Here is a 15,619-nt window from a genome sequence, read left to right as displayed (position 1 = left end):
GTTTGATATTTCTCTACTGAAAAATTCCTATCCACGGGATAAGCAAGTTACCAGTTCGTCCGAAGGATCATTGCGAACACTGCAAAATCTACTAGTTGTAGTAGTCTCGTATGCCTCGATTTTTGCCTTGCACGTACGAGCGTACGACCGTGAGAACCGTGTGAACGAGTGCTGACCTAACATAACATGCCATTGTAACTCATTTATAACCTGAAGAAGGCAGGTATTGGCCTGCCGAAATATCGTTCTAAAACATAAATCTGCGTTGTTGTCGCAAATTTTAGGATGTTCCACCAAAGGGATTTTTGGGGACTTTTAGTATGTTAACTAGGTTGTATCACTTGTTCAAAATCCGTTGAGAGAAATTCTATTGCAATTAGTTCCACCTAAAACCACATATTGACTGGACTAAATTGGCCAAATCTCGTTTCACGAAAATACCCTTTACCACCATCTGCAAAAGCGCTCCCGCACACTTGTCTTGTATCTTCTATACCCTCGTTTGGATGGCTCAATCTAGCCTAAACAACTCAAGTGGGCATTCAAGCAACCCCTCCTCCATAGGGTCGGAATTATGCCAAAAATTATGCTGCAGCATTTATAGACTTTCTCAAAGTCGTTAAAAAAATTAGGTAAGGAGCCAGTCGATCGCTGATTTAATCTCGCTTCGCTCGATTACTGACTCTGATGTCGACTTGGAGCAAGTCTACAGTATTTGCTTCCTGTTAAGCCTCAAGGGTTTAGAAAGATGGGTTCAATTGCATTCCTTGCTTGTGCCTTGGTTTGCCTGTTTATATCTTCAACAGGTAAATTAAACCCCAATCGCGAATAGGCTTGCCATCTGTCAGAAATATAATTATTAGGATTACGTGTCGATGGTATTTCTTCATATCGTCAGCGATTACAGCGGTACATGGCAGTACATACAACACATATCAAAGGAAACCCAACAGTCCATTGGCTTCTTTATACTATCTATCTACTCCATTAATGTAATATGTCCACCTATTCAACAGATGCGTCATCTGCTAATTGGCAGTGGCAGTACAACACGTCCGTCTGCTTCAACGATGGCGAGAATGCCACAATAACATGGAGAGTGACTCTGAACTCGGGGGAAGAAGTTGGAGCTGTGAGTGTCTCGCAACGAAAGCCTGTAGTGTTTGGTTCAGTGGTCGAGATGTATTCTACAGTTACAGGAAAGGGCTCAGCGTTCAGTGATCGAGTAATGATGTTATCCTACTCGGGTTTATCTCCTGTGTATTATGTAATGTTTACGCTGAAGGTTAACAACAGCGAGGATGAATTCGGCACCTACGAAATACGATGTAATGTAAACTCAAAAAACTACCTCGTTGGGCAGCCTCCATCAGACACTCTACTCAAAGTGCAGGGTAAGAGAAGTGCATCGACTCAGATCGATGTTACAAGTAACAGGGGTATACTAGCATGAAGCAAAAGCATTTTTAAATGTAACAAATTTGGCTATGACTATGAGCAACTAAATTACAAAAAAGCCTTTAAAAAGCTCGTCATGCAATCCCTTACATGAATGCCTCTGCCAACGTTACGGATGGCCGCGGTATTTTATATTCGTGTGAAAACAGAGACAAAAAAGAAAAAAAAGGATTCGCTACTTTGGAGAGTTGCTGATGTGCTGATTGCCTGTATAACAATTTACTTTGTCCCATCATTTAAAGTAATTGTCGTAAACACTAGCTACTCAAAAGACATTGCAAAACCATGAATTGTCCTTCCATACTTCATACATATATGTTTTTCAAGTAGACCAAGTATGCTAATTTACAGTGTATCGCATTCGCTTGCGTCACGCAAGTAGTTCAACAAAACTGTGGTGTTTTATAACTTAAGCACGAGGTTCCGCTATAAAAGGGAAAGCTCCTCCCATCCCCGAGCTCAAATTTGCAATTATAATCAGAACACTGCCACGCTAGCGGTCACAAATTATTAGTCTCCTGTAAAATATTGCTTATGTATGAGTCTAAGTCGGCTTGAATAAAACTATTTTTGCACAGGTAACAAGACAGCTGTGTTAAGAGGTTGATGAATTAGTTATTTGCTGTCCACTTACGTTTTCGGTGCAAAATTTTAAATTTTGCGCTATCCATAATCTAGCGCACCTGCATAAGTTATTCTCGCCCTCTGATGAAAATGCTCGTATTTTAAAGCGCACACAGCTTGGTAAGCATTATTTTACGATAGATAAAAACATTTTAGATAGACAACTCTAGCAAATGATATTTATTTTGGTTTAGAATATGAAATTTGAATATAGCGCTCAGATCAATTGTCCTGACATGTTGACTCATTGACGGCTGATTGATAACTGATTGTTCTTGAGCCCGGGGGTGGGAGGAGCTTTCCCTTTTATAGCGGAACCTCGTGTTTAATCTCTTGTGATTTACTGATTGGAGCTCTTTTGCAAAGGGTGAGAAGGGGGCAGTGGTCAGTGAAAATAAAATAATAATAAGCAATTCGGCTATGGTTCCGATCTGTTGAATCCAATTTGCTTCGACAATGGGAATATATTATTTTTATGCACTGTTTTATAGTTCCACCAAGCAGCGTTATTATAACCCCACCGAGCCCTACCGTGACCGAGCGTGACCAAGTGAACCTGACGTGTTCAGCTGATGGTACTCCTCCACCAACCTTCACATGGATCAGCCCTCAGGGGCACACCGTAGCACACGGACCGTCCTACACCATTCCCATGGTGCACCGCGACATGTCAGGGGTATACACGTGCGTGGCTACTGACGGATGTGGACGGAATCACACCATGGATGCGACACTCGCTGTGAGATGTAAGTATAATGCTATTACATTTATTGGTACACGGAAGTTCTCCCTATGTTGATCAGTAATACATTATTCACAAGACAATACAATTTTAAAAATTAAAAAAAAGTTGTGGATTGAGAACGTGTTTTATCTTTTGTATCTCATTCTTCTCTTAGTCCACTTATCGGTTTGTTACAAAGTATGTTTAACTACTAAGGTATTCCCATTATAAGAGTAAGAACTAACACAATATGGTATCAATAATGCACGTTAATGTTGTAATAAACAACACAAGACATTCCATTGGATCTTCTCTTTTGCTCTTTTTTGACACATTTTTTTTTACCTAAAACTGTTACTAGCTTCGTATGTGCTAACACCTTTGTCTCCTTGTAAACTAATCACCTTGTTGTTGGGTTTCTGAAGAGCGTTTTATAGGTCCTTAACTTGCTATAGGAAAAGTGTCATCTTTTGTCTTTTTCTTTTCGCATTCCTGTACTCTTCATCAGATTGAAGGTTTTGCCTCATCACGTTAATATTGCTTTGTAGATAAACCAGAAAACACCAAATTAATACCAAATGAGCATATCGGCTGTGTCAGGGATGTTGTCTCGTTAAATTGCTCAGCGTTGGCTAACCCAAACAACATCAATTACACTCTGTATCGCAATGATACGGCGCTTGCATCAAATATGAACGGAAAATTTGTCATTAGTCTTAACACTTCTGGCTTGAGTATCTTCAAGTGTGTTCCCAGTAACGAGGTGGGAGATGGAGAAAACAAGATCGGCTTCTTCGCTGTCAAAGGTATTTTCTATCGTGAATCTTTATAATATGTGATCGTTTCTACCTTTGCATCCTCGGAAACCCAGGGGGTTTTAATCTAACGTTTCAGTCGCGAGAAAAATAACCCCTGTGGAACAGTAAGAAACGAACTTGGCAAAAAAGCCGTCACGGCGCCTTGGGTCCCTTGGGGATTAAACATGTCTTTTTTGGAGGCATTCACTAGATATATTTTGCCGTTTCGCCAGCTCGATCTTTCGTAATTTACGAAAGAAAAATTGGTTAGCCTTCTCTTGTCGGAAATGTAAGGTAATCGGGAATTATTGGCCGCGTTTGCGGGGAAACAGTCTCAGATAAAAAAAAAAAAATGTACAAGCTATTCGGATCGCATTTGCTTCGAGAACAACTCTCCTCGGTTACTGGAAGAAATGTATCACAAAAGATGGTTTTACGGACTTTATTTGCACATTTTCCAAGCCAAGGATCCACTAAGCTTAAACTTTGGTGCCAAGTAAAAGAATTCACCGCTTCAATGCCTAATGACTCGGGACTACCACCGAGCACGATCCTCGCTATTCCCTTGACTAGAATGTCGGCCGTTGTCGCACCGACGACTCCTCGAAGTTTGAATTTCCGAGCAGTGCCTCGTTCCTAGAGCCCCTCGGTCAGAAAGCGCACAGGATCTGTTGGCACAGATGGTGAATTTGACAGTCGGCGGTAAAAAGTAGAAAAAATATAGTGAAATTCGCAAATCGGTGACATGAGACTCGGTTCAATTGAAAGCTAAGGTATGTTTTCAAAATGTTTTGGCGCTGGATTGGCGGCCCGTCGACTTTTGCGAGTTTTATCGGGCCTCGAAGTAGTTGTGTGGTGGCCGTTAGCTGATGGAGTCCACAGCCTTTCCTATTTTTATACATAGTAAGAAACACAATTCGTGGCGGGCTTCAAACTCGCTCTACTGACATTCGATCGGCTAAATTGAAATAAAGAAGACTCAAACATAATATTACATTGTCTAAAGTTGTATTTTTCACGATAAAGTATTTTTTTTCGTTAACAAATAAATTCCCCCATACATTATTTATAAAACACTGACAGTAGCCTTGGGCTGCCTGTGGAAATATCAACCTCTTTCCAAACCCTGTAGGTAGTCGAGCAAAAACATCCTGTCGTTTGTAAAACCCCTTTAAGACCAAAAGCTGTTCTGGCTTCAATGAAGACGCTCTAAACGTGTTTTTTTTTTACCGCTGAAATGATGTCGGAAATTAGCCCTTCGAATATATAAGAAGTTATTCACGCTTGAAGCCATATTTGATCTCTAGCCAACACAGAGCAACTATGTAAATATTTGGTGCATTGTTGGGGAAGCGCGCCTGTGATTGGGCGACCTCGGGAGGTCGACCAATCACAGCTCACCATAGGCCTAGATTTCTTTACCAAGTTCGTTCCTTGCTGTTCCACAGGGGTTATTTTTCTCGCGAGTGAAACGTTAGAGGATGCTACCTTTGCAACAAAATAGCTTTATCTATACCCAAATAAAAGCAACACTGGCACTGTACGCTGTCATCAATAGAATGTACCAGAATAATCCTCGCATGCATGCAAAACGTGTCTTTCTTTTTGCGGAAACAACTTTTTGATTTTTGTTTACCTCAGATCCGCCACGAATAACAAGCTTTACCTCGCCAAAAATCGAAGTCGAAGGATCCGGTGTAACAATGCGATGCATCGCATCTGGTACAGCGCCGTTAAGAGTTGCGATTTTCCACCCAAACGGCTCTGTGCTGACCAACACTGGGATCTACACGTTCAGTCCTATCACGAGAAGAGATGGAGGGACCTACACATGCACCGTGAACAACGGCAACGAGTGTTCAAATGATACAAACACAACGAGTATCACTGTTAACTGTGAGTTTGGATAATTATATCATACTTTCATGTACAGATTGTTAAAGACTGTTATATGTATATTTCATGTAAAATGTTTTACTGTTTCAATTATCATTTGTGCATTGCAAGGGTTTGTTCGAGGCCATTATTCTTTTGTATCTCATTCTTCTCTTAGTCCACTTATCGGTTTGTTACAAAGTATGTTTAACTACTAAGGTATTCCCATTATAAGAGTAAGAACTAACACAATATGGTATCAATAATGCACGCTAATGTTGTAATAAACAAGACAAGGCATTCCATTGGATCTTCTCTTTTGCTCTTTTTTGACACATTTGTTTTTTACCTAAAACTGTTACTAGCTTCGTATGTGCTAACACCTTTGTCTCCTTGTAAACTAATCACCTTGTTGTTGGGTTTGTGAAGAGCGTTTTATAGGTCCTTAACTTCCTAAAGGAAAAGTGTCATCTTTTGTCTTTTTCTTTTCGCATTCCTGTACTCTTCATCAGATTGAAGGTTTTGACTCACCACGTTAATATTGCTTTGTAGATAAACCAGAAAACACCAAATTAATACCAAATGAGCATATCGGCTGTGTCAGGGATGTTGTCTCGTTAAATTGCTCAGCCTTGGCTAACCCAAACAACATCAACTACACTCTGTATCGCAATGATACGGCTCTTGCCTCAAATATGAACGGAACATTTGTCATTAGTCTTAACGCTTCTGGCTTGAGTATCTTCAAGTGTGTTCCCAGTAACGAGGTGGGAGATGGAGAAAACAAGATCGGCTTCTTCGCTGTCAAAGGTATTTTCTATCGTGAATCTTTATAATATGTGATCGTTTCTACCTTTGCATCCTCGAAAACCCAGGGGTATTTTCCTCTAACGTTTCACTCGCGAGAAAAATAACCCCTGGGGAACAGTAAGGAACGAACTTGGCAAAAAAATCTAGGCCTATGGTGAGCTGTGATTGGTCGACCTCCCGAGGTCGCCCAATCACAGGCTCGCTTCCCCAACAATGAACCAAATATTTACATAGTTAGTCTGTGTTGGCTAGAGATCAAATATGGCTTCAAGCGTGAATAACTTCTTATATATTCGAAGGGCTAATTCCCGACATCATTTCAGCGGTAAAAAAACACGTTTAGAGCGTCTTCTTTGAAGCCAGAACAGCTTTTGGTCCTAAAGGGGTTTTACAAACGACAGGATGTTTTTGCTCGACTACATACAGGGTTTGGAAAGAGTTTGATATTTCCACAGGCAGCCCAAGGCTACTGTCAGTGGTTTATAAATAATGTATGGGGGACTTTATGTGTTAGCGAAAAAAATACTTTATCGTGTCTTTTTTGGAGACAAATCACTGTGGGGAATCTTACGCGTTTAGATATATTTCGCCGTTTCGCCAGCCCGATCTTTCGTAATTTACGAAAGAAAAATTGGTTATCCTTCTCTAGTCGGAAATGTAAGGTAATCGGGAATTATTGCCGCGTTTGCGGGGAAACAGTCTCAGATAATAAAAAAAAATGCACAAGCTATTCGGATCGCATTTGCTTGGAGAACAACTCTCCTTGATTACTGGAAGAAATGTATCACAAAAGATGGTTTTACGGACTTTATTTGCACATTTTCCAAGCCAAGGATCCACTAAGCTTAAACTTTGGTGCCAAGTAAAAGAATTCACCTCTTCAATGCCGAATGACTCTGGACTACCACCGAGCACGATCCTCACTATTCCCTTGACTAGAATGTCGGCCGTTATCGCACCGACGACTCCTCGAAGTTTGAATTTCCGAGAAGTGCCTCGTTCCTAGAGCCCCTCGGTCAGAAAGAGCACAGGATCTGTTGGCACAGATGGTGAATTCGACAGTCGGCGGTAAAAAAATGAAAAAAAATAGTGAAATTCGCAATTCGGTGACATGAGACTCGGTTTAATTGAAAGCTAAGGTATGTTTTCAAAGTGTTTTGGCGCTGGATTGGCGGCTCGTCGACTTTTGCGAGTTTTATCGGGCCTCGAAGTAGTTGTGTGGTAGCCGTTAGCTGATGGAGTCCACAGCCTTTCATATTTTTATACATAGTAAGAAACACAATTCGTGGCGGGCTTCAAACTCGCTCTACTGACATTCGATCGGCTAAATTGAAATAAAGAAGACTCAAACATAATATTACATTGTCTAAAGTTGTATGTTTCACGATAAAGTATTTTTTTCGCTAACAAATAAATTCCCCCATACATTATTTATAAACCACTGACAGTAGCCTTGGGCTGCCTGTGGGAATATCAAACTTTTTCCAAACCCTGTAGGTAGCCGAGCAAAAACATCCTGTCGTTTGTAAAACCCCTTTAGGACCAAAAGCTGTTCTGGCTTCAATGAAGACTCTCTAAATGTGTTTTTTTACCGCTGAAATGATGTTGGAAATTAGCCCTTCAAATTTATAAGAAGTTATTCACGCTTGAAGCCATATTTGATCTCTAGCCAACACAGAGCAACTATGTAAATATTTGGTGCATTGTTGGGGGAGCGCGCCTGTGATTGGGCGACCTCGGGAGGTCGACCAATCACAGCTCACCATAGACCTAGATTTCTTTACGAAGTTCGTTCCTTGCTGTTCCCCAGGGGTTATTTTTCTCGCGAGTGAAACGTTAGAGGATGCTACCTTTGCAACAAAATAGCTTTATCTATACCCCAAATAAAAGCAACACTGACACTGTACGCTGACATTAATAGAATGTACCAGAATAATCCTCGCATACATGCAAAACGTGTCTTTCTTTTTGCGGAAACAACTTTTTGATTTTTTTTTTTTACCTCAGATCCGCCACGAATAACAAGCTTTACCTCGCCAAAAATCGAAGTCGAAGGATCCGATGTAACAATGCGATGCATCGCATCTGGTACAGCGCCGTTAAGAGTTGCGATTTTCCACCCAAACGGCTCTGTGCTTACCAACACTGGGATCTACACGTTCAGTCCTATCACGAGAAGAGATGGAGGGACCTACACATGCACCGTGAACAACGGCAACGAGTGTTCAAATGACACAAACACAACGAGTATCACTGTTAACTGTGAGTTTGGATAATTATATCATACTTTCATGTAAGATTGTTAAAGACTGTTATATGTATATTTCATGTAAAATGTTTTACTGTTTCAATTATCATTTGTGCATTGCAAGGGTTTGTTCGAGGCCATTATTCTTTTGTATCTCATTCTTCTCTTAGTCCACTTATCGGTTTGTTACAAAGTATGTTTAACTACTAAGGTGTTCCAATTTTAAGAGTAAGAACTAACACAATATGGTATCAATAATGCACGCTAATGTTGTAATAAACAACACAAGACATTCCATTGGATCTTCTCTTTTGCTCTTTCTTGACACATTTTTTTTTTAACCTAAAACTGTTACTAGCTTCGTATGTGCTAACACCTTTGTCTCCTTGAAAACTAATCACCTTGTTGTTGGGTTTCTGAAGAGCGTTTTATAGGTCCTTAACTTCCTAAAGGAAAAGTGTCATCTTTTGTCTTTTTCTTTTCGCATTCCTGTACTCTTCATAAGATTGAAGGTTTTGCCTCATCACGTTAATATTGCTTTGTAGATAAACCAGAAAACACCAAATTAATACCAAATGAGCATATCGGCTGTGTCAGGGATGTTGTCTCGTTAAATTGCTCAGCCTTGGCTAACCCAAACAACATCAACTACACTCTGTATCGCAATGATACGGCTCTTGCCTCAAATATGAACGGAACATTTGTCATTAGTCTTAACGCTTCTGGCTTGAGTATCTTCAAGTGTGTTCCCAGTAACGAGGTGGGAGATGGAGAAAACAAGATCGGCTTCTTCGCTGTCAAAGGTATTTTCTATCGTGAATCTTTATAATATGTGATCGTTTCTACCTTTGCATCCTCGAAAACCCAGGGGTATTTTCCTCTAACGTTTCACTCGCGAGAAAAATAACCCCTGGGGAACAGTAAGGAACGAACTTGGCAAAAAAATCTAGGCCTATGGTGAGCTGTGATTGGTCGACCTCCCGAGGTCGCCCAATCACAGGCTCGCTTCCCCAACAATGAACCAAATATTTACATAGTTAGTCTGTGTTGGCTAGAGATCAAATATGGCTTCAAGCGTGAATAACTTCTTATATATTCGAAGGGCTAATTCCCGACATCATTTCAGCGGTAAAAAAACACGTTTAGAGCGTCTTCTTTGAAGCCAGAACAGCTTTTGGTCCTAAAGGGGTTTTACAAACGACAGGATGTTTTTGCTCGACTACATACAGGGTTTGGAAAGAGTTTGATATTTCCACAGGCAGCCCAAGGCTACTGTCAGTGGTTTATAAATAATGTATGGGGGACTTTATGTGTTAGCGAAAAAAATACTTTATCGTGTCTTTTTTGGAGACAAATCACTGTGGGGAATCTTACGCGTTTAGATATATTTCGCCGTTTCGCCAGCCCGATCTTTCGTAATTTACGAAAGAAAAATTGGTTATCCTTCTCTAGTCGGAAATGTAAGGTAATCGGGAATTATTGCCGCGTTTGCGGGGAAACAGTCTCAGATAATAAAAAAAAATGCACAAGCTATTCGGATCGCATTTGCTTGGAGAACAACTCTCCTTGATTACTGGAAGAAATGTATCACAAAAGATGGTTTTACGGACTTTATTTGCACATTTTCCAAGCCAAGGATCCACTAAGCTTAAACTTTGGTGCCAAGTAAAAGAATTCACCTCTTCAATGCCGAATGACTCTGGACTACCACCGAGCACGATCCTCACTATTCCCTTGACTAGAATGTCGGCCGTTATCGCACCGACGACTCCTCGAAGTTTGAATTTCCGAGAAGTGCCTCGTTCCTAGAGCCCCTCGGTCAGAAAGAGCACAGGATCTGTTGGCACAGATGGTGAATTCGACAGTCGGCGGTAAAAAAATGAAAAAAAATAGTGAAATTCGCAATTCGGTGACATGAGACTCGGTTTAATTGAAAGCTAAGGTATGTTTTCAAAGTGTTTTGGCGCTGGATTGGCGGCTCGTCGACATTTGCGATTTTTATCGGGCCTTGAAGTAGTTGTGTGGTGGCCGTTAGCTGATGGAGTCCACAGCCTTTCCTATTTTTATACATAGTAAGAAACACAATTCGTGGCGGGCTTCAAACTCGCTCTACTGACATTCGATCGGCTAAATTGAAATAAAGAAGACTCAAACATAATATTACATTGTCTAAAGTTGTATTTTTCACGATAGAGAATTTTTTTCGCTAACAAATAAATTCCCCCATACATTATTTATAAACCACTGACAGTAGCCTTGGGCTGCCTGTGGAAATATCAAACTCTTTCCAAACCCTGTAGGTAGTCGAGCAAAAACATCCTGTCGTTTGTAAAACCCCTTTAAGACCAAAAGCTGTTCTGGCTTCAATGAAGACGCTCTAAACGTGTTTTTTTTTTTACCGCTGAAATGATGTCGGAAATTAGCCCTTCGAATATATAAGAAGTTATTCACGCTTGAAGCCATATTTGATCTCTAGCCAACACAGAGCAACTATGTAAATATTTGGTGCATTGTTGGGGAAGCGCGCCTGTGATTGGGCGACCTCGGGAGGTCGACCAATCACAGCTCACCTTAGGCCTAGATTTCTTTACCAAGTTCGTTCCTTACTGTTCCCCAGGGGTTATTTTTCTCCCGAGTGAAACGTTAGAGGATGCTACCTTTGCAACAAAATAGCTTTATCTATACCCCAAATAAAAGCAACACTGACACTGTACGCTGTCATCAATAGAATGTACCAGAATAATCCTCGCATGCATGCAAAACGTGTCTTTCTTTTTGCGGAAACAACTTTTTGATTTTTGTTTACCTCAGATCCACCACGAATAACAAGCTTTACCTCGCCAAAAATCGAAGTCGAAGGATCCGATGTAACAATGCGATGCATCGCATCTGGTACAGCGCCGTTAAGAGTTGCGATTTTCCACCCAAACGGCTCTGTGCTGACCAACACTGGGATCTACACGTTCAGTCCTATCACGAGAAGAGATGGAGGGACCTACACATGCACCGTGAACAACGGCAACGAGTGTTCAAATGACACAAACACAACGAGTATCACTGTTAACTGTGAGTTTGGATAATTAAATCATACTTTCATGTACAGATTGTTAAAGACTGTTATATGTATATTTCATGTAAAATGTTTTACTGTTTCAATTATCATTTGTGCATTGCAAGGGTTTGTTCGAGGCCATTATTCTTTTGTATCTCATTCTTCTCTTAGTCCACTTATCGGTTTGTTACAAAGTATGTTTAACTACTAAGGTGTTCCAATTATAAGAGTAAGAACTAACACAATATGGTATCAATAATGCACGCTAATGTTGTAATAAACAACACAAGACATTCCATTGGATCTTCTCTTTTGCTCTTTCTTGACACATTTTTTTTTTACCTAAAACTGTTACTAGCTTCGTATGTGCTAACACCTTTGTCTCCTTGTAAACTAATCACCTTGTTGTTGGGTTTGTGAAGAGCGTTTTATAGGTCCTTAACTTCCTAAAGGAAAAGTGTCATCTTTTGTCTTTTTCTTTTCGCATTCCTGTACTCTTCATAAGATTGAAGGTTTTGCCTCATCACGTTAATATTGCTTTGTAGATAAACCAGAAAACACCAAATTAATACCAAATGAGCATATCGGCTGTGTCAGGGATGTTGTCTCGTTAAATTGCTCAGCCTTGGCTAACCCAAACAACATCAACTACACTCTGTATCGCAATGATACGGCTCTTGCCTCAAATATGAACGGAACATTTGTCATTAGTCTTAACGCTTCTGGCTTGAGTATCTTCAAGTGTGTTCCCAGTAACGAGGTGGGAGATGGAGAAAACAAGATCGGCTTCTTCGCTGTCAAAGGTATTTTCTATCGTGAATCTTTATAATATGTGATCGTTTCTACCTTTGCATCCTCGAAAACCCAGGGGTATTTTCCTCTAACGTTTCACTCGCGAGAAAAATAACCCCTGGGGAACAGTAAGGAACGAACTTGGCAAAAAAATCTAGGCCTATGGTGAGCTGTGATTGGTCGACCTCCCGAGGTCGCCCAATCACAGGCTCGCTTCCCCAACAATGAACCAAATATTTACATAGTTAGTCTGTGTTGGCTAGAGATCAAATATGGCTTCAAGCGTGAATAACTTCTTATATATTCGAAGGGCTAATTCCCGACATCATTTCAGCGGTAAAAAAACACGTTTAGAGCGTCTTCTTTGAAGCCAGAACAGCTTTTGGTCCTAAAGGGGTTTTACAAACGACAGGATGTTTTTGCTCGACTACATACAGGGTTTGGAAAGAGTTTGATATTTCCACAGGCAGCCCAAGGCTACTGTCAGTGGTTTATAAATAATGTATGGGGGACTTTATGTGTTAGCGAAAAAAATACTTTATCGTGTCTTTTTTGGAGACAAATCACTGTGGGGAATCTTACGCGTTTAGATATATTTCGCCGTTTCGCCAGCCCGATCTTTCGTAATTTACGAAAGAAAAATTGGTTATCCTTCTCTAGTCGGAAATGTAAGGTAATCGGGAATTATTGCCGCGTTTGCGGGGAAACAGTCTCAGATAATAAAAAAAAATGCACAAGCTATTCGGATCGCATTTGCTTGGAGAACAACTCTCCTTGATTACTGGAAGAAATGTATCACAAAAGATGGTTTTACGGACTTTATTTGCACATTTTCCAAGCCAAGGATCCACTAAGCTTAAACTTTGGTGCCAAGTAAAAGAATTCACCTCTTCAATGCCGAATGACTCTGGACTACCACCGAGCACGATCCTCACTATTCCCTTGACTAGAATGTCGGCCGTTATCGCACCGACGACTCCTCGAAGTTTGAATTTCCGAGAAGTGCCTCGTTCCTAGAGCCCCTCGGTCAGAAAGAGCACAGGATCTGTTGGCACAGATGGTGAATTCGACAGTCGGCGGTAAAAAAATGAAAAAAAATAGTGAAATTCGCAATTCGGTGACATGAGACTCGGTTTAATTGAAAGCTAAGGTATGTTTTCAAAGTGTTTTGGCGCTGGATTGGCGGCTCGTCGACTTTTGCGATTTTTATCGGGCCTTGAAGTAGTTGTGTGGTGGCCGTTAGCTGATGGAGTCCACAGCCTTTCCTATTTTTATACATAGTAAGAAACACAATTCGTGGCGGGCTTCAAACTCGCTCTACTGACATTCGATCGGCTAAATTGAAATAAAGAAGACTCAAACATAATATTACATTGTCTAAAGTTGTATTTTTCACGATAGAGAATTTTTTTCGCTAACAAATAAATTCCCCCATACATTATTTATAAACCACTGACAGTAGCCTTGGGCTGCCTGTGGAAATATCAAACTCTTTCCAAACCCTGTAGGTAGTCGAGCAAAAACATCCTGTCGTTTGTAAAACCCCTTTAAGACCAAAAGCTGTTCTGGCTTCAATGAAGACGCTCTAAACGTGTTTTTTTTTTACCGCTGAAATGATGTCGGAAATTAGCCCTTCGAATATATAAGAAGTTATTCACGCTTGAAGCCATATTTGATCTCTAGCCAACACAGAGCAACTATGTAAATATTTGGTGCATTGTTGGGGAAGCGCGCCTGTGATTGGGCGACCTCGGGAGGTCGACCAATCACAGCTCACCATAGGCCTAGATTTCTTTACCAAGTTCGTTCCTTGCTGTTCCACAGGGGTTATTTTTCTCGCGAGTGAAACGTTAGAGGATGCTGCCTTTGCAACAAAATAGCTTTATCTATACCCCAAATAAAAGCAACACTGGCACTGTACGCTGTCATCAATAGAATGTACCAGAATAATCCTCGCATGCATGCAAAACGTGTCTTTCTTTTTGCGGAAACAACTTTTTGATTTTTGTTTACCTCAGATCCGCCACGAATAACAAGCTTTACCTCGCCAAAAATCGAAGTCGAAGGATCCGGTGTAACAATGCGATGCATCGCATCTGGTACAGCGCCGCTAAGAGTTGCGATTTTCCACCCAAACGGCTCTGTGCTGACCAACACTGGGATCTACACGTTCAGTCCTATCACGAGAAGAGATGGAGGGACCTACACATGCACCGTGAACAACGGCAACGAGTGTTCAAATGATACAAACACAACGAGTATCACTGTTAACTGTGAGTTTGGATAATTATATCATACTTTCATGTACAGATTGTTAAAGACTGTTATATGTATATTTCATGTAAAATGTTTTACTGTTTCAATTATCATTTGTGCATTGCAAGGGTTTGTTCGAGGCCATTATTCTTTTGTATCTCATTCTTCTCTTAGTCCACTTATTGGTTTGTTACAAAGTATGTTTAACTACTAAGGTATTCCCATTATAAGAGTAAGAACTAACACAATATGGTATCAATAATGCACGCTAATGTTGTAATAAACAAGACAAGGCATTCCATTGGATCTTCTCTTTTGCTCTTTTTTGACACATTTGTTTTTTACCTAAAACTGTTACTAGCTTCGTATGTGCTAACACCTTTGTCTCCTTGTAAACTAATCACCTTGTTGTTGGGTTTGTGAAGAGCGTTTTATAGGTCCTTAACTTCCTAAAGGAAAAGTGTCATCTTTTGTCTTTTTCTTTTCGCATTCCTGTACTCTTCATCAGATTGAAGGTTTTGCCTTATCACGTTAATATTGCATTGTAGATAAACCAGAAAACACCAAATTAATACCAAATGAGCATATCGGCTGTGTCAGGGATGTTGTCTCGTTAAATTGCTCAGCCTTGGCTAACCCAAACAACATCAACTACACTCTGTATCGCAATGATACGGCGCTTGCCTCAAATATGAACGGAACATTTGTCATTAGTCTTAACGCTTCTGGCTTGAGTATCTTCAAGTGTGTTCCCAGTAACGAGGTAGGAGATGGAGAAAACAAGATCGGCTTCTTCGCTGTCAAAGGTATTTTCTATCGTGAATCTTTATAATATGTGATCGTTTCTACCTTTGCATCCTCGAAAACCCAGGGGTATTTTCCTCTAACGTTTCACTCGCGAGAAAAATATCCCCTGGGAAACAGTAAGGAACGACCTCCCGAGGTCGCCCAATCACAGGCGCGTTTCCCCAACAATGCACCAA

At 40.6% G+C, this 15,619-nt stretch overlaps 1 protein-coding gene across 1 annotated transcript; it reads left to right on the top strand.

Moving 5' to 3' along the window:
* The first annotated feature begins 748 nt into the window (after window positions 1-748).
* Window positions 749-15,530, top strand: LOC125572204 (hemicentin-1-like). The gene is made up of 12 exons (XM_048732370.1): window positions 749-806; window positions 1,017-1,394; window positions 2,574-2,828; window positions 3,355-3,612; window positions 5,245-5,499; window positions 6,031-6,288; window positions 8,296-8,550; window positions 9,082-9,339; window positions 11,348-11,602; window positions 12,134-12,391; window positions 14,399-14,653; window positions 15,185-15,530. The coding sequence occupies exons 1-12, from the start codon at window positions 749-751 to the stop codon at window positions 15,466-15,468; spliced, it is 3,027 nt and encodes a 1,008-aa protein (XP_048588327.1). The 3' UTR covers window positions 15,469-15,530.
* The last annotated feature ends 89 nt before the right edge of the window (window positions 15,531-15,619 follow it).

Source organism: Nematostella vectensis, chromosome 9, assembly GCF_932526225.1.
Source record: "Nematostella vectensis chromosome 9, jaNemVect1.1, whole genome shotgun sequence".
NCBI lineage: Eukaryota > Metazoa > Cnidaria > Anthozoa > Actiniaria > Edwardsiidae > Nematostella > Nematostella vectensis.
The sequence above is the reverse complement of the archived record's forward strand: the minus strand, read 5'-3'. Positions and strand labels throughout refer to the sequence as shown.

Coding starts and splice junctions, on each gene's coding strand:
- LOC125572204 (XM_048732370.1), top strand. CDS start 749: ATGGGTTCAATTGCATTCCTTGCTTGTGCCTTGGTTTGCCTGTTTATA. Junction 2,829..3,354: donor TGCGACACTCGCTGTGAGAT/GTAAGTATAATG, acceptor ATTGCTTTGTAG/ATAAACCAGAAAACACCAAA. Junction 14,654..15,184: donor AACGAGTATCACTGTTAACT/GTGAGTTTGGAT, acceptor ATTGCATTGTAG/ATAAACCAGAAAACACCAAA.